We start from the raw sequence: 26,168 nt of genomic DNA on the forward strand, positions 1-26,168 counted from the left end.
CAAAGCATATGATTAGTTGTTACACATATACACAACCTTGCACGTGGATAGGTTACAATACTCCCTTACTTCATTGAGCTCATATTTAACACTATTTGTATCCTTGATGAAACAGGAGTCAACCACAGAGATGAATCAGAGGTTGGTTAAAAATCAATACAAAGACTTATTTACAGTTGTTAGGCAGTCTCTGAATGTACAGTGTTATTAAGTCTGTTTCGCTTACTGTCTGTGCTACAGCTTTGAGCAGTCAGTCGGGGAAATAAGGAGTGCATCACCATACCTCCTAAACCAGAAATGAAATGAACTGCTACATCAGTAACTCACTTTCAAAGATAAAGGCCCAGTCAGTGTGTGAAGGACTTCTTCAACTAAGGCTCAAACCTAGATCCTCCAGATCACCATTCCCACAACCACTAAGCTGTTGAAGCAGCTGAAATTTGGCAGACGTACTCTTCTGCTAAGGTACTGAAGCAGCTCAGAATGGTTATGCTATTTTGAAGCATAATTTTTTCTCTCATGTATACCTGATACAAATACACATTTTTATTTATTTAACTATGTTTATCTCTCCTGGGTGTCACTGTCGCACAGTGAGTAGCATTGTTACTTCACATAAATAGGTTCTGTGGTTCAGTTCTCAGATGGGATGCCTCCTTTGTACAGTCTGCATGTCCTCCCTGTGTTCATATAGTCTTTTTTTTTTGGTACTGCAGTTTCTTTCAACCTCTCAAACACATGCACCAGGCAAACTGGATACTCTAAATTGCTCCTAGGTATGCATATGGCACGTGTGATGCAAAAGAAAGGCCTAGTAATTGGCTTTTGATTCCTGCTTGCCTAGTAAACTCTGTGGATGGCATTGGCTGTTTAAAGGGTTGCTATAGGAGTTGGACATGACTCATGAAGCTTGTATTGACAGGTGGATGTATTTGTTGTAACTATTTGTATTTTTGCAAGATAAGTTGGCTCTAGCAAATTGATTACTGCTGTGTATTTATAAGTGTGTCATTTTATTTAGATTGTAAGTAGATTATGGTTGAAAAAAAGATCATGTGATTCAGGCCACCTACCTACTTAAAATAAACAGAATAGGTAGTTACATTGTTACTCAGAAGAAAGTTGCATTATAAGTCATTGAAAACATTCATAGTTTTTTTTCTGAGTAGAGCTGGTGCCTGAAGTAAGAATGGAACTCTGTCTTAGAGAACTTAAACACAGCATTTGTGTAGGTAGTGGCTGTAAGCAGCAGACATGCAACTCTGTAGCACGTGCTGAGTTATAAGTTTGTCTGAAAAGTGCTTAAATTTAAGTCCTTGATTAAGGCAGTGTTTACATTTTCCAGAGTTTAATAGTATTGTTAAAAGATTGTGTTACTTTAATACTTTCATTTTTCTGCTAAAAGTATAAGATTGTCTGTAACTCTCATTGTCTGTGTGGGTTCTAGCTTATGTCCCATTACTTCTTATGAGGGAATCAGACGAGCTTTTCACAGAACACAGTGATATTCTTGAGAGTGGAGAGTGTGATAAACTTGATAACATGGTGCAAAATGGCCCTGAGTTTCTTTCTTTGCTTTTGTCGTGTGCATAATGTTGAAAGCACGACAGTTAACCTAGGGAAGTTGTGCACCTATTTTTCTTCCAGTCGGTATCCTAACCTTTTACAAAGCATTTTCTAAGCAAATATGTATCTTAACTGTCTCTATATTAATATGATGAGTGAATATCATCTCTGATGACTCAGTAAACTACAACTGACTGGAATAGGGTTTATAGCATACATTATCAACTTTCTACAATTTACCGACTACCATTCAGGATGGGTGATTTCCTCTTAAGTATGTTAGACTACAAGAAGGTCTACTCCATGGCAGACATCTGAAGAGGTATACCAAAACTAGAAACAAAGCTTAAAAAGTCTGGGAAGCAGACTCCACCAATATTATCAAGTATACTGAGTTTAAGAAACTACAAAAAGAATTAAGAATTGAAATTAGTACTCATACAAATTGTGCTAAGAATCTAAAGAGCACTTAACTTCGCCAGCCCAGTCAATTCTGAAACAGAAAAATATTGCCATTAGCAAAATCTTTCCCAAACATTCTGGGTGAAGTACTGGTTACGAAGAAACACAAACCGATCTGCACCAAACTGATAAATAATAAAAAAGCACACAGTGGTACTCATCACTGTGTGCTTTTTTATCATTTATCAGTTTGGTGCAGATTGGTTTGTGTTTCTTCGTAACCAGTACTTCACGAAGTAGCACTGTATTTTTTTTATCATTTATCAGTTTGGTGCAGATTGGCTTGTGTTTCTTCGTAACCAGTACTTCACCCAGAATGTTTCGGAAAGATATTGCTAATGGCAATATTTTTCTGTTTCAGAATTGACTGGGCTGGCGAAGTTAAGTGCTATTTAGATTCTTAGCACAATTTGTATGAGTACTAATAATGGCTTACAACCCCGCGGTGGTGCAGCGGTTAGCGTTGTCGCCTCACAGCAAGAGGTTGTCCCGTTCAATTCTCGGCTGGAGCGCCTTCTGTGTGGAGTCTGCATGTCCTCCCCATGGTCGAGTGACGTTAAAGAAATGCAGGTAGGTGCGAGCATGAATGGGTGTGCCTTCGTTGAAGGTTGGACATCGGGCTGGCAACTCGGCACCGTAAAAATCCACTGCCAATCATGAGCAGACTGGAGTTCCGCTGTGGCATCCCTAACCGGGAAAAGCCGAAAGTCTCGGTACTTAATGGCTTTATTCAGTAAAAGATAAACACTTTCCTTCTGAATGTTCGAGACTTCATTAGATAATTAAAACACCCATTAAAACTGAATTTATAGATCCAGCAGCTATCATATGATCAAGACTATTGTTTGACTTAAAGAAACAATGTATTAAAGTAGTAAAAGTAGTATATACAGTCAAATACATTGTAAACTCGTTCTTTCAAAAAGCAATAAATATAAATACTTTCATCCTTCACAACCCACTATACAATTTTAACTGTATTACATTTTTAAAAATGAAGTGCTTATACAAAATTTATCTCTTGTAAATATGTGAAACTTGAATATAAACTATCTTTCATAGGCTCATAGTTTTAACAAACTATTGATTGAAATGATGTCATTTAATCCGGGGGTACTGAGGTGTTAAGATGTAATTGCCACTGCAGTTCTTGTTGTTTAAGGATGATACCCCACGGACCACCCTGAGGATTCCTTTCAACCAATTTCAATACAGAAAACATGAAGTAGTGTTGACTATTACTTTTCATGTGCTTATACACGGCGTTGGTACTCTCCTCTTTATGAATCTCATATGTATGTTCGTAAATGCGTTCTTTCAGCCTAAGCTCTGTCTTCCCTATGTAAAATGCACTACATTTTTGGCATAGTGCAACATAAACCACTCTTTGAGAATTACAATTAAAACACCCTGCAATGGTATAACTTCTAGATCTTATCCGTATATCATCACCTGTATATATGTGTTTGCACTAATTACACCTGCCACATTTAGCTATCTTTTCGGTTTTGGTCTTTATATCATTTGCAATATTATCGAAGATATTCTTAAAGCTGGGACCCATTTTATATACCACACTTGGTTGTCCACCCAGCTTCATACTAATATCTTGGTCATTTTGAATTAATTGCCAGTTCTTCATAAGAATGTTGTATATATCCTGAGTGTTAGTAGAATACGTAGTTACAAATGCATGGCTAAGTTGGCTATTCTGTATTAAATTGTAAGTTAAATTCAGTTTTAATGGGTGTTTTAATTATCTGATGATGTCTTGAACATTCAAGACGAAAGTGCTTATCTTTTACTGAATAAAGCCTTTAAGTATTGCTGTGTGTTTTTTATCATTTATCAGTGAAGTAATGATCACACCACTGTTGTGTATGCCTTACTTTTCACCTTCTTTGGCATTCTTCTGTCATATACTGTTCCTGACAATCTATGCCAGATGGCTGCAGCCCCTCTGATTCCAGTTTTGACCTCCTCATTCAGACTTCCCTTCATCTCATCCACCCCCCAAATGCTTGAACTGTTAACCTGTTCATCTGTTTTCCCTTCAGTCTCGATTCTCAGCTTCTGATTTCCCACATTTACTGCCATTACAATTGCCTTATCTGTATTCAGTTTCATCCCATGTGCATTCCATTAGCCTATCCTTTGCTGAAGCTCTTGCTCAGAGTCTGCCGGTAATGCCACATCATCTGCATACAGCAACTTTGTTGATCTGTCCTCTCCAACCTGTTTGCTAATGTAGTTCATCATCAGTATGAACAGTAGTGAGATCTGAGCTGAACCCTGATGCATGCCCACTCCCACTGGGAACCCCTCTGTGGGCCCGAATATTGTTCGTACATGAGTCATTGGTTCTTTCTATATAGCCTGCACTAATTCTACCAGTGTTTCTGTACTTCACCTGCCCAAGTCAGCTTTCTTGGGACCATGTCATATGCTTTCTCCAAGTCTAGGAATGCCCAATTGGAGTCTTTCCTCATCTCTAGCTTCTTCTCAACTATCTGTTTCACTGCAAACATCAGGTTACTTGCGCTGCATCCTGATCTGAATCCAGCCTGCTCATGTCTCATCTTACTTTCTCCTACTCTGCATATTCTTTTATCGATCATCATCTCCACAACTTTCATGGAATGTGACAGGATTTTGATACCTCTGTACCACCCACAGTTGTGAATGTTCCCTTTGTTCTTGAACACGGGCACTAGTATGCTTATTCTCCAGTCATCTAGGACCTGCCTTTCTCTCCACACTGCTATGAGTACCCTCAGGAGCCATTTCTCCCCTCTATCTTACCCAGTATGTTTATTATATCTGCTGTGACCTCATCTGAGCCTGCTGCTTTCCTTGACTTCATTTTCATTAATGCTATTCCTACTTCTTCTGTGGTGGGTTCCTCCTCTTCTCTCATCATAGGCTGCGTCTGGTGCAGTACAGCTTCTGTGGGGTTTTCTTCATTCAGAAGCTGCTGGAAGTACTCCTTGCATCTGCCTTTGATGTCCTGTGGACTGATGAACAGTGTTGCTGGCATCACTTATGAAGGGTGTCTGACTATCTTCTTTATCTTTCTGTCTTTGACTTGCAACCTGGCATAGTTTATTTCTGCTGTCTACTGGCTCACTTTCTGTTAGCTGGCAGAGTGCCTCTGATGGCTTGCTCTTTGCTCTTGCAACTCCTTTCTTAGCCCATTTATCCAACCAGTATACCTTCCTAGTCTGGTCCATCTTTTGTATCTCTCACTTTTTCCTGCACTACTCCTTTCTTTTGATGACTTCCTGGACTTCTGCATTCCAACACCAGTTTTCCTTGTATATCTTATTTCCATACCTGGCATGGCCACATATCTGTTCTGTAATCCTCACACATACTGTTTTGAGGTGCTGCCATTCTTTTTCAGCTCCATGTATTTCCTCTTCTTCTTGTGATGCTAGTGCCCTGAATAATTCCTTGAACTATTGTGCTTTCTCTCTGTTTAACTTCCAAGTCTTCAGCCTGGTCTCTGTTGACCTTAGAGCCTTCTCTGACCAGTATTTGCAGCTGATTGTGGCAACCAGTAGTTTATGCTGTGGGCTGACTGTTTCACTGAAGATGACTTTGGAATCACTGATTCTACCACAATGCCCTTTCCTTACTGGGAGGAAGTCTACCTGAGTTGCATGTTGGCCAGTCTTGTATATCATTTTGTGATTATGTATCTTTCTGACCCATGTGTTGGCTACTATCAAGCCATTTGCCAGGCAGAAGTCTAGAATGGCCTTTGTTTCTTTATTCCTTTTGTCCAAACTGTGTGGTCTCAGGCAATCCTCATATCCTGTTCTGTCTGTTCCAATATGTGCATTCAAGTCACCTATTATCAACACCAATTCATGTTGTCATGCTTTATCTAGTAGGTCTTGCAACTGTTGTATGAATGCATTGTTTTCCTCAATATCACAACCCTGCTGTGGGGCATAGGCTGAGATTATGAATACTCCCCTATCATTAGGCTGGAGTCTGATTGCTACCAGCCTGTTACTAATTCTGATGACATGTTCTGAAGCCTCTCCCTCAACACAATTCCCACATCATTTCTAGCCTGTCCTCTTCCTCCTGAGTAGTAGACTGTGGACTCCAAGTCAGATGGCTTTTCTGCATTGCCCTTCCATCTTGTCTCCTGGATACATAGAATGTCCAGTCTCCTCCTTACCATCATGTCATTGACTTCCAAGCTCCATCCTGTCAGTGAACCTACACTGAGTGTAGCAATTCTTAGTTCATGTTTAGCAGGTTGATTGGTTTTACGTGCAGCTTTCACTCAACAGAACTATCCCAGGTAACCCAAGCTGGGCAACTGGACACTGAACAGCCAGTAGCTTATTGACCAAGAGCAGCTGGGCTTTATGGTGGCACACACTGGCCAATAGGGACACATACACCTCCCATGATTAGTATGGGTCCCTGGTGTAGGTCGGAATAGGCGAGCTCCTCAACCCATTTAGCACCAGCTAATACCCATGTCCATTTGGCGACATTAGTCAACATGACTGAGTCACGCAGAGACTTACTTTACACTGTTGAGTGGCTAGCCATGCCATGGCTCTCAGTCTGTGATCCATGTTCTCTTATTTTTAGGATACTGCACATCACAGTAGATGCCCAGAGTAGTTGGGTTCATATTAAATGATCGAAGACACATTCTTTTGAATGTGTCTTGATCGAACTTGAAAGCACGAAAAGGTAAAATAGCGAAACAGCATATAAGCGAATTCTTTCCCTGGGAAAGAAATTGCTTGGCCGTTTGCGTTATTTTGCCATTTTCGTGACTGTAGCGCAATCTCGGAGTTGGTGTATTTAAGTAGGGGGTGTGGGGGGCACAGCCCCCCACTTTATGTAATGTTTGAAATTTTTTTTTTTTGGTGGAACAGCGATTTTTTTCCAAGGCAAAAAAAATCGCTGTTCTAAGCGTTCGAGATTGTAAGCTTTCGCTTACATGGGTTCGATAAATCTTTGTTCGCTTTTTTAAGCATTCGATGATTTAACATAGACCCGAGTAGTAGTGATTCAGATGCATAATAATGAGCTGCTAATAAGCTGTAGCTCAGTACAGCATTATCACGTCCCTGAGTCACAGTATATTGCTGTTGCACTATTTAGCAGCAAGATTTTCCCAAGTAGCAGCAATAATTTTTCTAAATTAAGGGCAATATTTATTGTGCCTGTTTTCTATGTTTTACATTTTGCTGTATATTAAATGTACTTTGTCTAATATAATTGCTATACGGGGTCTATATTATATCTTCGAAGAAGCATTCCATCAAACGCTTCTTCATCAACCCTTAAACAGCAAAAGCAGGAAACGCCGAACGTTCACGAGTGATTTCTTTCCCTGAGAAAGAAATTGTTTGCCCTCAAAACAAAAACACATCATTACAAACATAACAAAGTGCGGGGGTTTTGCCCCCCCACCCCCCCTAACTAAATATACCAACTCCAAGATCACACTACAGTGAGGAAAATAGCAAACTAACAGGGATGGCCAAGTGATTTCTTTCCCAGGGAAAGAAATCACTGATGTGAACGTTCAGCGTTTTCTGCTTTCGCTGTTTACGGGTCGATGAAGAGGCACTATCTTTGAGGATATAATATAGACCCACTATAAATGCTTGTTTTGCTGGGTCATGGCTGAAAAGGCTTCATGGACTAGTCCACTTATCCAGTGAACAAATTAAAATAAAAAATAAAATAAAAGATAAATTGCAAGATAGATAAAATAAAATTCAACATTTCCACATGCATTTCAACACTGCTGCTATTTTATTTTTGTTCTTTAGAAAGTAAGGTAAATTTCTATTTGGATGCCACTTGGGAAAGCGTGTTTTTTTTTTTGAGCGAACAGGATTGCCTTTCTTTACTGATATTTGTGATGATTTCTGTTGTTAGGATATCTTTGTAACAGACTTCAAGTTGTTGGAGCATTTAGAGGTTGTAATGGCATAGGTAGTATGACTTTTCACTAATAACTTAACTGCCTACATATAGAAATTGTAGGCTTTTTGTATAGGGAGCCACTGATGAGCAAGCAGAATAGTAACAGCCCAAGAACACAGCACTTTACCAACTTCACGCAATGGGAGCAGGTGAAAAGATGGTAATGTAAATGGAGAAATCACTTTCTGAAGTACAGGTATCGCAGTGAGTGGGTACTCCACATTGGGTATGCCTGTAAGTATTTCATTTCATTTGCTCTCTCTCATAGTAGTAGAAAACATCTCAAGACCCAGATTCTTGGGGAATTCACAAGATTCACATTCTTAGAGATAGGCCTTCTGTGCCTTCACCTGCATCCCTGCTGTTAGATTAGGGAATGTGTGTTCCTTAAGTTCTTCTTGTTTCAGAATTATTTTACTAACCATTTTTGGTAAAAAAAAAAAAAAGTGTCTGTGTCTTTTGCATTAAAAGACTGCATCTTCAATTGGTATAGCCACCAGATGGTATAGCCACCAGAATCTCTGATCAAGACCATCACAGATATTGCCTTTTCTTCCAAGCACTGCAGTTTGACATCCCTTAGGTTTGCCATTGCTAGCATTTTAAATTGATCACTCATACTGCAAGCAACTAAAGCTCAATGCCTGTTTTAGCCCAGTGTTTGGTCATTGTGGAGTGTGCCAAAACCCTGAAAGATCTCAAGGAGTATAGAGAGGACCCATTTAATGATACTTCATATGAGGCAGGTAAGGGTGTTGTCAGTGATCTAGAGACTAGTCTAAGACCTGCTTCAGAGTCCACCTCAACTATTGTGAACCGAGCACTTTCACCTCGTTTGTTGTCCTAGAACAAGTGGTCATCCATCCTACTCTACAGTGTGAAGAGGTATTCTACCGAAAACCAAATTTGGGAGAAAATTCAAGCTTTGGTCACTACCATTTTTCTTCCCTACTCAGTGCTTTTGGGAGAGATTCCACAATCTGTGGATCAAGACATTGATCTCTAACACTGATCATCAGATCTAAATCTAGCCTCATGAGTCAAGATAAATTGGGGCTGATGTGGGTAAAATTTGGTTACTGGTTTATAATTACACTGTCAGGATGCCAGCAAAGAAGAAATTTAGAGAAAGTAAGAGAAAGGAAGAATCTAGCAGTAGCAAACAGCAATCCAAGTTTCAGTTTTGGTACAGTAGATGGCTTACAGTAATTTAGAGGAAAGGAAAATTAAATGAACCCGGAGGTGTTGAAAATAAGTGAAACAATGTGGAAATCTATAAAGACAAATAACAAAAAACTTGAAAACATAGAAAAAAGCTTTAACTAGATATTCAGATGAACTATTAAAACTGCAGAAAATCAGAGGTTGAAATTAAGAAAAAACTGACTGACCATGAGGCTTCTCAAGAAGTTTTTTTAAAAAAATAGAGTTGGAAGACAGAGCACACAGAGAAAACCTGAGATTTTTCTGCTGTATCAGAGAAATTGGAAGGAACAGACTTCAAAACTTCCATGAAGGCAAAAGTATGCAACTGGATAGTGTTCCATAGCACAAGTTGTTAATTCAGGGGACATCATGTGCGTGCTCCAAACCGGCCCATGAGAAACAGCCAAAGACCTATATTGGTAAAGAAACAATCATGTCATCAAAACTCATATTCTGAAGACAGATTTAACAGCTTGAATCTAACACCTGCCTATCAACATCCCAAGACTGCGGAGATAAACATGCTTCTGTTTCTGTCTGGTAAACAGAGAAAAATAATTTTCCACAAACATTCTCATCTCTCCAATTTTGAACATATTTCCATTCTGCCACATTCTTCAGAATTTATTTTCCTGGAGGATCAAAGACATTGTTGGATGTAGAACAGGCTATGAAGGAAATAAAAAAAGTTTAGCCAACAGTGAGTGAGCCAACAAGGAGAAGGGATCTGTTCTTCTCATACTTTGTCAGTAGCAAAGGTCATAGAGAGACTCTTGACAATGAAACATTTTCCATTATTCTAAAGGTCAATGCTTGAGTGACAGGTAAAATCACAAGATATGACTAGAAGAATAAGGAGTACCTTGAATTTGAACCACAGACTTGTGCTAAGAGATGGAAATCATAATTAAGAAGTCTAGCAACAGTCCTGAATAAGTGAATATGTAGACTATAACGCATCAATCCCATTAGTTATAGGTCTGGCTTTGCAAGATGAAGAAGTGGCTGAGGGACTAAAATTTTGCTGACTGTGTTAATTTGGTGAAAGAACTATAATAACCCATTTTATGCCATTAATACTTAGAAGGACACTAAAGGGACCAAAGAAGTATCAATAAGTAAAACAGTTTTGATCATGTTAATATTTGCATAACATATCATATAAATTGCATGTTATATTGTAAAGCACTTTTGTACAGTGTGCAGTCAAGAATATTTTAAATGTGAGGTAAGGAGTCTTATCAGTGACTGCTATATATGTTAAAGAAACTAAAGTAAGAATGTACTTTTTTTTTGGTTATAATATATCCATGCTTTACAGTTTAACAATATAAGAAAGGCTGTGCAGAATTAAGGTAAAGTTAATATAATGCTGCGAACTTGAACTGCTGTAGTGTGGAAATATAAAAGTGCATTAATCGTGTTATATGCAGAATTGAGATAATAATTCCCCCTGATTTTATAGAGGTGGATGACCAGATGACCAGATTAATATCCTTAGTTTAAAAATATAGACAAGTTTTTTTAAGTATATATTCTTGAAAAATAAGACATGATGAAAGACATGTAAAATTATAGTTTTTTCCTTGCGTATGCAAAGCCATTAACTGTTTCTCCATTAGCAAATTATCTCAGTTGGAGACGAGAAGTGTGTAAGTGCAAGCAATTAATCATGAGAGGTATGCTGAGTGTGCTATACAAGTTACAGTATAACTAACATTTAAGGGTACATTCGCAAGGGGTTCAGTGAAATATATATGAAGATCGAAAATGTGGGCATGAATAAGTTAGACAAGTAGTTATCTCCCCAGCAGCATTAGTGCATTAATGCATTTAACACAGCATGTACATTTATATAAAGTATTGCAGAATAGGGGGATTCTCACAGAAGATGAGGGCAAAGTTTAATTTATTTATTTTAAGATAGCCTGTCTTTTTTTCTTTAGGATAAAAGTTAATGTTTGCTAAACGCCAGTAAGCTGTTTTTCACATATGAAAGGGGAACAGAGGTAATAAAAGAACAGATAATAATTACTTTACATGGGAATGTGTGCTCTATCATGCACTTTAGCATGGGTAACTTTAATTTTAGAATAAGTAATGCTTGTGGGTACAGCTGTTGATTTGGAGCAGCAGCTTTGATTTGGAGAGACATACTTAACTTTTGGAAAAGGTACATAGTTTTGTATGTTTGATTTAAGTTAAAAAAGGATGGGGAGTTCTGAAATATATTTAGTTTTTCTGCTTTAGAGCATTTTTATTGGAGTAAAACATCTTGAAAAAAATATGATATGGGTTAAAATGGAGATGAGAAGAATCAACTGCATAAGATCTCAGCCTGTCAAACATTAGAGTGCGCATGTAAGCTAAATGTTGGAAATATACATTTAGAATAACTCTCATGTACAGTAAGTAGGAGTAGCAGCTTTCTGTCATATTGGATACTCTGTCAATATTAGCATGGCATTCAAATGTCCTTACATATATAGATGAAAAGCAAAGAGTATTGAATTAAATGAAGATGTGTATGGTGCAAATAATGTTACAAGAGACACACTTGGATAGAAATGAGCATGTGAATTTGACAAAATAGGATTTCAGGAACTTTTAAGATGGTTGCACACTGATCAACAGGTTGATTAGAATTTTACCAGTAGGAAAAACAGTAATGCTGGCAAGCAGCTAACAAAACCCAGTTATTTAGGTACAATTCAGTTACTTGTTGGCCACTACACTGCCTGGATGTCAGCAACTAAAAAATCTGGAGGCAGTAACAGAAAAATTTGGGGAAGAGCCTTGCAGTTGCTCAGCAAAAAACAAATCCGGTCTCACCCTCAGTACAGTAGATGGTTTCCAGTAATTTGGAGGAAAAGCTAAATCAAATACATTAAAAGTTGCTTAAAGAAGTGAGATACTGGAGAAATACACAGTCAGATGACAAATGCTGGAAAGAGTAAAAGGTTTAAGTGGCTATTCAAATGAGCTGTTAAAACTGCAGAAATCAAAGGTTGAAGTGAAGGAAAGTAGAGCTAGAAGACAGAATGTGCAGAGAAAAACTGAGAGTTCCTGTTGTTCCAGAGAAACTAGATGGAACAGATTGCATTAATTTTATGAAAGTATAAATAAGCAACAGTACTTGTGTTCTACAACAGGATTTATTAATAGAAAGCATACTTTGAGTTTATTCCCCAAATGTGGCCATGAGAAAGAAGCCAAGACATGTAATATTGAAGATGCAACCATATCAGCAGAAAGAGCTGCTCTTGGCAAAATTGTGGAAGAAGGGTAAAGTATTATCAACTGGGGGTACCAGACTATTCATGAGGTACACCAGACAAAAGAAAAGCAAATTTATTCCTGCAGTCAGAGGTTAAGTAGCAGGGAGATTCAAGCTGCTATATTTAGCTGTCTTCAGAATATTTTTTAGAAAGAGCAAAGATGTTCTTGAATGTCGGATAGGCAAAGGAGGAAATAGAAAAGTTTGTCCAGCAAAAAAGTGAGTCAGGAAGCTGAAAGGGATTCTGCTTCTCACTGTTCTGACAAGGGCATTGCCCAGAGATAGAACTTGCCAGTACAATATTTTCTAGTGTTCCAGGGGAGAAATGACTTGAGCAATGGAGAAAAAGAGTGGAGCAGACAAGAAGAATAAGGAGCACATTGAATTTTTGCCAGAGGTCAGTGTTGCATGATTGAGAAGAGGAAGAAGAGGAACAGCAACAATCCGAAAGTAGGAAATAAAGTCACAAAAAATGACTCCCTATCGAAATGTTGGCACTCGAAATGCAAAGTGGCAAAAAGCAAAAAAAAAAAAGACTGAAAACCCATAGAAGAACAAATGTCAGAAATCGCTCTTTTCCTTTAAACATCTTTTGCAGGGGTGCGAGGCAAGCACCCCTTGCACCCCCCACATCCTATGAGATTGCCATACCTTGGAGAAGAGGGAATATTCAGAAAAATGGCATCTCGGACTTGGTATGTACAAGTCTGATCTTTCAGCCATTCGGTCTCCGCATTTTGGGACTCAGTCTAGTGGGTCCCGACATTTCAAATGGTTACCCACAAAAACTATAAAGAGATATTGCTATAAACTGCTGTTTGGACACAGAATGTTGTTTCTGTAAAAACTGGAAGGAAGAAGAAAAAGGAGAGACTGGAAATTTGTGGATGATTTTAAACTGGTTATGAACTGTAATGTTTCCTTTTTTAATTAGTCTTTAATGTTTAGAATAATAGTGAAGGAAGTGATGCCTTGAATGGCCTTTCTTTCATTATTACTGATGCCCTAACTATATGGGAACCAGGCAATCCTCATTTTCTACTCTGTCTGCCCCAATATGATCATTCAGATCCTCCATTATCAAAATCTGCTAATTCTGTCCCACTTTTTCAAGATGTCCAACTGCTGAATGCTGTCTTTTCTTCACCATCACATCCATGCTATAGAGCATAGACCGAGCTCATGAACACTGCTCTGTCTTTACCCTGGAGTCTGATATCACTGTTTGTAGAAGACTCTTACCACAATTACCCCATCATTTCTAGTCTACCCTCCTCCTCAGCATTAGCCTTTGGATCTCAGTCCAAGAAACTTCACTGCGCCACCCTTCCACCTCGTATCCTGCATACCCAGCATGTCTAGTCTGGTCTTCAGCTTAATGTCACCCAGCTCCACAGTTAACATGGTCAGTGTCATAAGTTGGGTCCTCAACCCACTTAGCACAGAGAAATACCCATGCCCCTTTAGCAACAGTACATTAGTCAATGTAACCAAGTCACTAAGAGCCAGTTTAGACCTCACTGAGTGGCTGTATTCCATATTCTCCAGTGTAGAAGTTACTGTGTGCCACAATTAATGCCTAAAGTGGTTGGTCTACACAACTCTTCTCCAAGTAGGCATCTGAGTTTGTGCTGCTGGCCACACCTCTGTTCATTTTTTGGTTGCATTCTTTTGGCAGACCTTTGAAGTTTTAATGGAAAGTCTGGGTTTGAACCTGGTACTGTCCATCCCTGATTTGGAAACAGGCAGCATGATTTTGTTAGGTGGGAGGAACCTCACTCAGAGAGGACAAGTAGATTCTCCATAGACAGTGACAAGAGGTCAGGATCAAACATTTGACCTTGTGTCTGTGAGGCAAAGGTCTTAACCTTTACACAACCTTGTTTTCCATGTAAATTCGCACACACATGCAAATATGAGAGCACATGCATGTGCGCTTGTGCGCGTGCACACACACACACACACACACACACACACACACACACACACACACAGTTTTGTAGTGGTTCAAAATGCTAGTCTATTTTCATCAAAGTGGCTAAAGCCCAAAAGAATTTCTCATGGGAACACCCCACCATCACTGATGCATGATGGACTTTGCACCCTCCCACTCTCCCACACACTTGTACAACAAAAGCAAGGTCACTGTATCCCACTGTTCTTTTCATTTATGGGGGTGGGGGCTGAGTAGCCCACAGCTTTGTGTAGTGCATATATGCATACACATGCACACATACACATTCTTCTGTTTAATGTAGAGTTTTGATGCTTAAATCAAGACCATACTAGTAAAATTTGGGTAAGTGACAAACCCTATGAATTTGTTTAGGTATGCTTAATAAAACGGTTGGTGTACTACTCCATAATGGACCCTTTCTGTCTGTGACCCTAGCAGAAGGCAAAATACAAATACAATCTCAAGTTTATATGTATCACAAATAGTTTGTAATAAGGGGAAGGTTATAGATATTAATAAAAAAACATTACCAGATCAGCAAATAGATTAGTCTGTAAACGTAGACAAGAATGTCAACTGGATCAGTACCCAAAAGTTAATAAATAAAGTAGGTTACAGGACTAAAACGTGTTCATGCACAAACTGTCATCACCATAATATTATATTAGCCTGTAGTGTTCATACACAAACCATTGTCATCACCATAATATTATATTAGCCTGTAGTGTTCACACAGTAAATCACAAGCAATGTTGACGCCATGATATAATGAGATAGACTCCTGAATATGACCCACATGATCTGGGCTTGATTATTGGCTTGAGTGCTGGAGAAGATGACAGAGAGAGTGAATGAGAGCGATGATGAGACAAAATACCTGGGAACCTCACTCAAAGTGAGAAGAGTGATGATGCGATGGAGACATATCTAATGTCTTGGATTCTAGTGGAGACCAGAACTGAAGGTTGGATGTTGACTGGGATGCATAGTGGGTGAACCGTTATGTAAATGACTACATTATGATACAGCTGTCTCATGGCCTTTGTTGCAGTCTTACACATGGTAATGTTTTCCAGCATATTAGTCAGGAAAACCTAAATCAAAGGAAAGCCCAGCCCATCCCAGTTTGATGGTCCTGAATGTCTGTTTCACTTCCCAGCTGTGGGGGAGCCTGCACAGTCTGATATATGTGGTGCTTTCCATTCCAGTGGTGCATTGGAAGAATGAGACCTAGCCATAAAGGGTTGCATTCAGAGTATGTGTTCAGTGTTGAAGAAGGAAGTTTTATGGACCAAAAGGAAGAAAGGAATCACCAACAATAGATATTGTCTTTGCACACTCCTAGTCAAATTATATTACTCATTACTGACTTGTATGATTATGCTTTCTCAGAGAAGAATCTCTGATTAGAGATTTGTGGTTAATTATATATTATGAACTGTAAATTATATGGATTGTAAGACTGCATATTTTCAGGAAATCCAGGACTTTTTATTTGAAGTTATAAAACAGAATGTGAAGTAGGAAATCCCCAGGTTCTTTAAAGAATTTAGGCAGCAAATGCTAGAAGAAGAAAACCCACACTGAAGCATATGTTTTATTTATTTTGTGTGAGTTGCAACTCTGCTTCTGTAATGTTTTTTGTGTGTGTGTGTGTGTGTGTGTGTGTGTGTGTGTGTGTGTGTGTGTGTGTGTGTGTGTGTGTGTGTGTGTGTTACACCACATTTTTTGTGTGTAGTGTACTCTATTTATTTTGTCAGTAAATTTCTTCTAATTCTGTCTTGCAGATATCATCAGGCCATGTCCAGTTTGACAACTGCAACTTTGAAAACGGACAGCTGCAAGTTAGTGTGCCAGGAACATGTCAGCTTAAGTTCTGCACCTTCAACCAGTCCAGTATTAGCTTCCACAGTGTTGCTTTCAGCATCATTGAAAACTGTGAGTTCAATGGAAGTGAAAATGCCTCTGTGACTGTGGAAGGCTACCCCACCTCTGAAAAAAACTGGGCTTGTAAGTACATGGCAATTTTAGCCAAATCCCGATTGCTTCTAAATGGGAATGACCAAGCACTTTCAGAAACCGTCTGCACAGTGACCCAAAATGATGTGTCAGTACAGAATGCAAGGAACTGTGAGATAGTAATAAATGGAGTTCCAGGTGAATCTCAGTCTGTTCCCTTGTCCCATGACCATTGTGACAAGGAAAACCAAACAAATGGGAATCTATGCACAACAAAAGAGAGTGAGGCCATGACACTTCGAACAGACTGTAGCGACAGTGAACTTAGCAGCTTCAGTGACACTGATGAAGACAGTGATGAACAGTCAGTGTACAAACTTTCTTATCGGTCTCATGGTCTTAGCCATATGTTAGCAAGGACAGAAGAGTTTAGGCCACAGAGGAATGGACTGTCTGTTCTTTCAAGTGACCTGGAACTAAAAACTTTACAACAAGAACTGCAGAGAGATAAAGAGGCCCAGTCCCTAGCAAATTTCTTACATGGATGTCTCATCCGGAAGTGCCTTTTCAGAGATGGGAAGGGAGGTGTATTCATCTGTACTCAGGGACAAGCCAGGTTAGAAGGAAATATTTTCAGAGGTCTGACTTATGCAGTCCGCTGTATACAGAATTCCAAGGTAATGCAAAAAAAGACACATTAAGATTTATAGAGTGTCACAAGCTAGCTTTTTTCTTTGTCCTTTTTTAAAGTAAATACTATAACATGTTTGCACGCTGTGTATTAGATGGTTCATTGTGTTTAGGTAAAGTATTTTATTTTAATTTATTAAAGAAGACATTTGATAAGGGCCGTCTTTTACTGTTTATTTAAAGAACTAATCAAAAAAGCGGTGGTGGCATCTCTTTTCTGAGTTCCCACTTTAAGTAAGCCTGTTTTAGCTGATAAAGAAGCTAGTTTTATTCCTTTCCTGTGAATGCAGGTTGAGCAGGTAATTGTATTTCAGTAATGTAATTATCTTTATCTATAATAGATGTGTTTAGAACAGTGGCAGCAGCATAACAGTGATTTCCCTTTGCAAGACTCTGCATTAGATTAGCTGTGTAGTAGTGTAAATTAGTATGGTTGTAATGTATGGTCTTTTTTCAATTCATTTTGCCCTTCTGTAAAGTAGGTGCTCGGAGGCCAGGTGGCACTTCCTTGGTGATGGAAAATTAACTTTGACAATGTAACGAAGGATTGTTGCTTTATGGTCCCTCTCTCCTATTAAAACAGAATTACAAGGCAATAGATGCCTTTGTGAATTGTCAAGAGCATTGTATGACATTTCTATCTCTAATGTGTTGAAAAAGATTTCTGTCTCTCTTCTCTAAGGTCATACATTTGGATAGATTGCCAGCCAGATAATAAAAGCAAAAACACTGCTGAGATGCACTAGCAACAACGATGGAATTCCAAGTTAATTTATGGACAGGTAAGTGCTTCTGTTCCTTAATCAGTGTAGGAACTTCATCAGAACTAAGCATTCAAATTTAAAAACAGTTTATATACACTCGTTTGAAAATCATATGATGTTAAAATCCAATAGAAACAAAAAAAATTACATAATTAAAACCTTAAGCATCAAAATATTTCAACTCTAACACTGAATTAATGGAACAGGCTTTATGTAACCCTGAGTAACTCACAGCATCTAACCTAAGCTGCCATTTTAACTCACACTTTTCCAGATGCTCATTTATTATATACCACCGGGCATCACTCATTACCTTTTCAATAACCAAAAATCCAAATTAATGAGTGTTAAAAGTAACAACATGTTTGTATAATGCATCTGTGACCTTACCCTTCCTAATATATAATGCATGCTCGTACATCTGTTCTTTTAATTTTCTAGATGTCTTACCTACGTAGAATGCTGAACAAACTAGGCACTTAGCCAGATAAACTACCTGCTTACAATTACAGGAGAAGTGACCATTAGTTTTAAATATTTCACCTCTGATACTAAAGCAGACACATGTAATAACCTTTGGGCATTGGGAACAGCACATCCCTCTAATTTGATTCACTTTTCTTTCTGCTAAATTCTTATCCCATTCTAAATAGGTGTTGGATGTCTTATCCTTCTTAAACACAATACATGTTTTTTCCCCTATTTTCCTCCATAATGAATTTGTCCAGTGTGAAAATATCCCAATTTTTATAGATGCAGTTCACAATGGCTCTGCTATCGAGAGTATATGTAGTAATGAAAAGTTTTTACTCTCAATTTCCCCTTAAGAGCACACAGGGAGCACACTCCAGACCTGGGGCTGGACTCTTTGTCTCACTGCAGGCCCCAAACAAGACTCCGCACTGACCACTTTGGAGCTCTGTGTCCTTGTTCCATGTAGCTGACATACACTTGGATATTTGATTTTCACACACACACACACACACACACACACACACACATACATACACACACACACACACACACACACACACACACACACACACACACACACACACACACACACACACACACACACACGGGAAAGGCTGGTACAAATATACCAGCTGTGCCCCCTCTACCCAGACTATAAGGTAATTACGATGCCACCAGTCAGCTACGCTAAGGTTCTTACAAGGGTACCCAATTATACTGAGTAAAGTTAATACTAATACAAATTGTAGAGTTTGACCAAAGCAGCAAGGCTTTCAGGAGCGGCCACATTGTCACTAAAATAAGCATAAGTACTCTTAAGATGTTAAAAGTGCTCTCTAAAAGACCAGCCACAATGAATGGTATAGAAATATTTAATAAATAATAAAATAGAAAACACAAGAATACTGAATATCTCTTTACAATAAACGCCAGAGTTTCAATCACAGGAGATATAAAAAATAACACACTTGGATAGATTCACAGAGATGCAGAAAAACAATACTTGACTAATCTCACTATATTTTCATGACTGCCTAAAGAATTACTGTTCCCGAATCAAGTTGTTTACTACAACAAGGCAAGATGATGAGTGTTGAGTTGCTTACTACAGCAAGGCAAGATGAGGTGTCAGGTTGTGTGAGATATTAATGAGGGATCTTTCCTGTCAGGTTCCAAAGAGAAAAGTGCTGCTACAAGAGGTCTGTCATCTCTCTCTCTCTCTCTAATACCTAAAAATCATTTCAATGCTGGTTATAGAATTACATCACATCTGGTCACCTGACTTTGGTACAATCCATACCCAAATCTTTACTAAGATGTGTTGCAGCATCTGAAATCTGTAAAGCAATTTCAAAAGCTTCCACCCTTCCAAGGTAGCAATTATTTCATCCCTAAGGAAAATACAGTAAGATTCCTGGTCCTGTTTTTCCCAGACGTTTTTGTCTCTGGCTGCAGTCAGACCTGTAAGGTAAAATATTTATGGCCTAAACCGACCCATTTCATTTTCAACCTATTTTTCAAAATTAGCTGGACTGAGATTAACCTCTTCCCTTCCAGAATTCTCTGTTAAAACATATACATGTAATCAGTTATAATAATACTGTCTGACATGTATGTATACCTCTTTTCTGTCCAGCAGGACCCACCGTTGATGCATTTTTAACAAAAGCAACTTTACAAGTACATTTTCAACACAAGCATCTGTACAAATCAGTGTGATAATATGTCAAATGACATAAAATTCCTTACAAAACTCCAGCTAGCTGTGCTGGCATATGTTATACATGCACTGCCCTACTCTCCCTGGCAAAGATGACACTACATCATATCATCGCATTCTCCACCCCCCCCCCCTTTTGAAGACTCAAGCTAGTTTTTCAAGTGACCCTGGAAAAACATTGCGTGAGAGAAATTGACCTGTCTGGGAACACATAAACTTAAACCCTGTCTTGAAAGCCCATCTGCATTATCATTACTAACCCTACTACAGTGCTGCACTGTCATGTCATATGCCTGCAACCCTAAGCTCCACCTTAATAATTTGGCATTTTGCTGGCTGGCATGATGTAGCCATGTTAAGGGAATGTGGTCTGTAACTACAGTGAATTTCCTTCCATACAGATAGGGCTGAAGTTTCTGCAGTGCCCATACTATGGCTAGACATTCTTTTTTCTACAGCTGCATAACATTCTTCCCTGGGTTGGAGTCTACAGCTGAGGTATGCAGCTGGGTGCTTTTCTCCCTCTGAGGAAACCTGGCTGAGTACAGTCCCCACCCCATGGTTTGAAGCATCCACTTGCACATTTTTTTGCTGTAATCTGGACTGGCTTACACAAAGAGTCCTTCCAAAATCCTTTTAAGCTTTTGGAATGCCCGCCATCCACTGAAAATACTCAGCACCAGGGCCTCCCTATCATGGTAAGGCTTCATCATGTTAATATGGTACAATTTGTGCCCCTGCCTCTTGCCTAACAGGTTTACCATGTAATTAACATCACTGACCTTCCTTACCACATCAGAGGGTCCTACCCAAGCTGCCTGCAGTTTATTATGTCTGACAGGAATGAGTGCCATAACCTTCTGTCTCACAGTATACTCTTGATCTCGAGCATTCCTGTCATACCAGACCTTTTTCTGCTGTTGAGCTCCTGCTGGGTTCTCCTGGGTCAAGCTCATGAACTCCCTAAGCCTTGTCCTGATGTTTAAGACATATGCCACAACAGACTCCTTGCAGGATTCACACTCACCCTCCCACTCATCACAAATCAAATCTAAAAGCTACCTCACCCTATGCCCATCCAGCAAATCAAAGGGTGAAAAATCTGTGGATTCCTGGGGTACGTGTCTGTATGCAAACAACAGATGGGGAAATTATGTGCCCCACTGTCTCTTAAACTGACCTGCAAATGCCCGTAGCATGGTCTTTAGTGTAGAGTTTAATGTCTCCACCAGACCATTAGCCTAGGGTTGGTAGGGGGTGGTCTTTAGGTGCTTCACCCGACAGCACTTCCACAAACAATCCAGCAGGTCTGACATGAAATTGGTACCTCTGTCAGTCAGTATTTCTCCCAGGAAACCTACCCTGCTGAAAATCTCTAACAAAGCATTTGCCACCTTCTTTGCCTCAATGAAGGACAGAGTCACCGCTTCAGGGTATCAAGTAGCATAATCTAGTACCACTAGGATATACTTCTTCCCTGTGGAGCTTGGGGTACTCAGAGGTCCCAGAATATCTATAGCTACCCTCTGAAATGGCTCTTCAGTTACAGGCAAAGGCATACAAGGAGCTTTGACCTTGTTTCCTGCCTTGCTTACCTTTTGGCCCTGCTCACAGGTTCTGCAGTACCCTGTTACATCCCTTGCAATCCTAGGCCAATACACGTTCTGCATAATATGTCTCTTGGTACGCTTTATGCCATATGACCTGCAAAAGGAATGCCATGGGCTGTGGCTAGAAGTGCCAGATGGTTGGCTCTGGGCACTACCAACTGCTGTATTACCTCACCCTCTACCCCTCCCTCAGGGGTCCACTCTCTGTTAGGCAGCTCTTTGTTCCGTTATACAGACTCCCCTTTTCCTTGAGAATCAGGTGCCTTCTTAGTTACCTCCCTCAAGCCTTGTAAGGTAAGGTCCGAAAGCTGAGCCTATCTCAACTCTACCTTTCTGACTCTTCCCACCTCCCTTTCCACAGGATACCTAGTATCTTCTGACAGCGGTGCCTCACTGTCAGCCTGGGTACTACCACTCACATCTCTCCTTGCAGTCACCCTGTCCATGGGAACATCAGTACCTACCAGCAGCTGTAGCTCACTTTCAGGCTCACTGCTACAGGGTAGCTCCCTCACTGAAATAGCCACATCATCAGCCCCAGCTTCAGGTGTGAGATCTGTCTGGGTCTCCCTCAGGTTACCAGACCAACATGCCTGCCTCTTAGCCTGACTGTGTGCAACTGCATGCACACAAGATACTGCATTATCAAAATCCTTCCCTATCAAGACATCTGCAAGGATATCCTCATACACACATACCTCTTTGCTTCCTTTTATACCCTCACAGTCAAAGTGAACCCTGGCCAAAGGTATTTGGAATGGGGTCCCTCCTAAAGCTCTCACTGGAATGGATTGCCCAAGTAAGTACTGCTCCTCTTTAACCACTGCAGACTTCACAATGGCTATGTTAGAGGGTATGTCTCTCTTGGCAGTGGCCTGTCTTTCTTTCACTACAATAGGATACATACTCCAGTGATAATTTGGCACTTCTATTGTCTCCAGACAACTTACCATTGGCATGCTGTTATTCCCACTTGCCTGGCTCCCTCACCTTTTGTTCCCAACCTTGCTTCAGTGGACATTTGTATGTGACACAGCCCCTCTGGTTACATTTAAAACATCTAACACTTGATCCTCGCCATGCACTTGAACTAGTGGCTTCCCTTGTTACTGGTGGACTGTGTTGGGGTTGTTTAGGCTGCCCATCATGGGCTCCCTTATATCCACATGCAGCACTGGATATCCCCTTCTTGCACAATGGTGCCCTGATTGCTAAGAGAGATCTCCTTTTTTCCCCAGCTCATCTGCAGAGTTACACTCCCGGTCTGCCAACCAGATTCTCATTTCCTCAGACAAAGTGCAAAGGGCTTGTTCCCTCACCAAAAGGTCTGCCAGCCTTTCAAAAGTGGTGACCTGACACCCACTCATCCACCTATGAAAATAACTGCTTAACTCAGCAATATAATCACATACACTTTCATCTACCTTGCGGCTTCAGGTGTTAACTTTAAACATTCCAATAAACAGTATTTAACTTTATCATATTTTACACAGTCAGTATCAGACAATATAGAAACAGCAGTTACAGCTTTACCATGGAGTAAGGGGGGTCAGGAACTATACCCAGAGCCCTTGGTCAACATTATACTGTTTACATACTCTTTCAAATATGTGAATAAAACTATCAAAATTATCATGCTCTGTAAACTATGGAAGAAGTTTACTAACCTTTATTGCTTCTGGGGTTCAGTTATTCCCTTCCCCATTACCTCCATGACCTTGACGAAGAATCAGCATCTGCCCCTCATGTTAGTGCTGTTTCTCCTTTACATCAACCTCCAAACAAAGCATTCTGTGATTCTCTTTGACCTCCAAACACTGCAGTCTTTGACCTCAAAACACTGCAGTCTCTCTTCTGATTCTAATTCCATCTGTTTTGCCTGTCGCATTCTCTCATTTTCTTCAGCCTGCAAATGCTGCAGTCTTTCCACTGGTTCTAATTCCAAATGTTTGGCTTCCAGTTCAAGTCTTTTGAACTCCAGACAGGTTTTTAAATCCTCTGAGGAAAAGGCGAACTGTCCTCTTTCTGAAGGCTGCACATCCCCAACAACAGACTGGTTGTCAGTCCATGGTCCATACTGCAGCTGTGATTAAGGCTGAAATTGTTTCCTATTTAGTCAGGTTGGAATGCACCAGTCCTTTGGCTTTGCACAGCTTGGTCAACTGGTTCTTTGTCAGCTTGCCATAATCCTCTGCTGACATCTTTGCCTGCTTTCCCTGACTAAGCCAAACTAACAAAAATAAATAAAACTGTTGTGAAAATGAAGCTGTATGTTTACTGTGTGGCTGCTGAGAGTACACACACCTTCAGTGACAACTGCCCCAGGCTACTGAAGTTCAATTAATATCCCATCCAGCTGCCACCAATATGTGATGGTTTCTACTTGGGGCCAGTAATCAAGGATCCTCAATCTTACCACTTGCACTGGTGAGGGATGACCAGTAGGAGCAAAAATGTATACACACATTATTTTCATCTGCAGCTGTATGTACCAAGCACAGTTTTCCTTAAAAGCACACTGGGAGCACCCTCCAGACCTGGGGATGGACTCTCTGTCTCTCTCCAGGCCCCAAACAAGACTCCACACTGACTGTTTTGGAGCTTTGGAGCTCTATGTCCCAGATCCAAGTAGTTGACACACACACACACACACACACACACACACACACACACACACACACACACACACACACACCTGGGAAAGGCTGGCACACATTTACCAGCTTTGCCCCCTCTACCCAGACTAGAAGGTAATTACACTGCCACCAGTCAGCTACTCTAAGGCTCTTACAAGGGTACCCAAATATACTGATTAAAATTAATACTAATACAAATGGTAGAGTGTGACCAAAGCAGCAAGGCTTTCAAGAGCGGCTGAGTATCACTGAAATAAGCATAAGTACTCTTAAGATGTTAAAAGTATTCTCTAAAAGACCAGCCACAATGAAATATATAGAAATATGTAATAATAAATAATAATATAGAAAACATGATAATACTGAATATCTAGTTACAAGAGTTTCAGTCACAGGTGATATAAAAATAACACAGTTGGATAGATTGACACAGATGTAGAAAAACAGTACTTAACTAATCTCACCGTATTTTCCTGATTCACTAAAAATACTGTTCCCTAGTTAAGTTACTTACTAAAGCAATGCAAAATAATGAGTGTTGAGTTGCTTACTACAGCAAGGCAAGATGAGGTGTGAGGTTATGTAAGATATCTATGAGATCTTTCCTGTCAGGTTCCAAAGAACAAAGTGCTGCTGCAAGAGTTCTATCATCTCTTTCACTAATGTCTAAAAAATCATTTCAGTGGTGGTTATAGAATGACATCACATCTGGTCACCTGACTGTGGTACAATACACACCCAGAGCTTTACTAAGATCTGTTGCAGCATCTGAAAGCTATAAAACAGTTTCAAAAACTTCCACCCTTCCAGAGTAGCAATTATTTCATCATTAAGGACAATACAGTAAGATTCCTGGTCCTGGTTTTTCCAGACATTTTTGTCTCTGTCTGCAATCAGACCTGTAAGATAAAATATTTATGACCTAAACCAACCCATTTAATTTTCAACCTATTTTTCAAAATTAAATTGGACTGAGATTAGCCTCTTCCCTTCCAGAATTCTCTGTTAAAACATATACATTTAATCAGTATAATACTATCTGACATACATGTATATTTCTTTTCTATCCAGCAGGACCAACTGTTGATGCATTTTTAGCACAAGCAACTTTACAAATACATTTTAACATAAGCATCTGTGCAAATCATGTGATAGTCAAATAACATAACATTCTTTACAAAACTCCAGCTAGCTATGTTGGCATATGTTACACGTGCAGTGTCTTACTCTCCCTGGCACAGATGCCAGTATCTCATATCATCACATGTAATATCCAACACGAAACTCACTGGGTATCCTTTCTTATAAAACATAGCAACCAAGCTGTTACATTCCTTATAGAATATCTCCATCTCTGAGATAATTCTGCCCAATCAAAGCAGTTATCCTTTGACAACTGCCTTCTTTTGAAATTTAAAATGCCAGCTATTAAAATGAAAATATGAATTTGAAAATGTGGGTTTTCTATGAATGTTGGAAGAAAATCTTTGATGTTCTGCATCCTTCCTCAACTCATTGTCCAAATAAACTATTTTTTCATTATCAAGATTGTGTGTAGATCTAAGGAATTCAGCTGTGTTAATATACAAAATAAATTCTGGTAATTTATTAAGGGAATCTATTCACAAAATAAATATATCATCCATGGTAACCATACGTTTGACTTGAATCAACATCCAATTGGAGATGAGCAGAATATTTCATCATCGAATGCATATATGGAACCAAGTAACAGCCCCTTTTGAACAGACTGGGGTGAGGAGTTCAGAGTGCATTCAGAGCAGGAGCTTAATAAATTACAAGAATTAATTTTGTATATTAACAACAGTTGAATTTCTTAAATTTACATGCAATTTTGACAAAAACAATAGTTT

The 26,168-nt window shown here is 39.5% G+C and overlaps 1 protein-coding gene across 1 annotated transcript in view; it reads left to right on the forward strand.

Annotated features, from left to right (window-relative positions):
- Positions 1-26,168, forward strand: part of FBXO10 (F-box protein 10) — a 721,173-nt gene that overhangs the window by 198,185 nt on the left and 496,820 nt on the right. Inside the window, exon 3 of the mRNA XM_044059796.1 lies at positions 16,229-17,077. Within this exon, the coding sequence (XP_043915731.1) occupies positions 16,229-17,077 (849 nt within the window). The remainder of the gene's footprint in view (positions 1-16,228; positions 17,078-26,168) is intronic.

This window comes from Protopterus annectens, chromosome 17.part0 (genome assembly GCF_019279795.1).
Source record: "Protopterus annectens isolate FY-2018-M chromosome 17.part0, PAN1.0, whole genome shotgun sequence".
NCBI classification, from domain to species: domain Eukaryota; kingdom Metazoa; phylum Chordata; order Ceratodontiformes; family Protopteridae; genus Protopterus; species Protopterus annectens.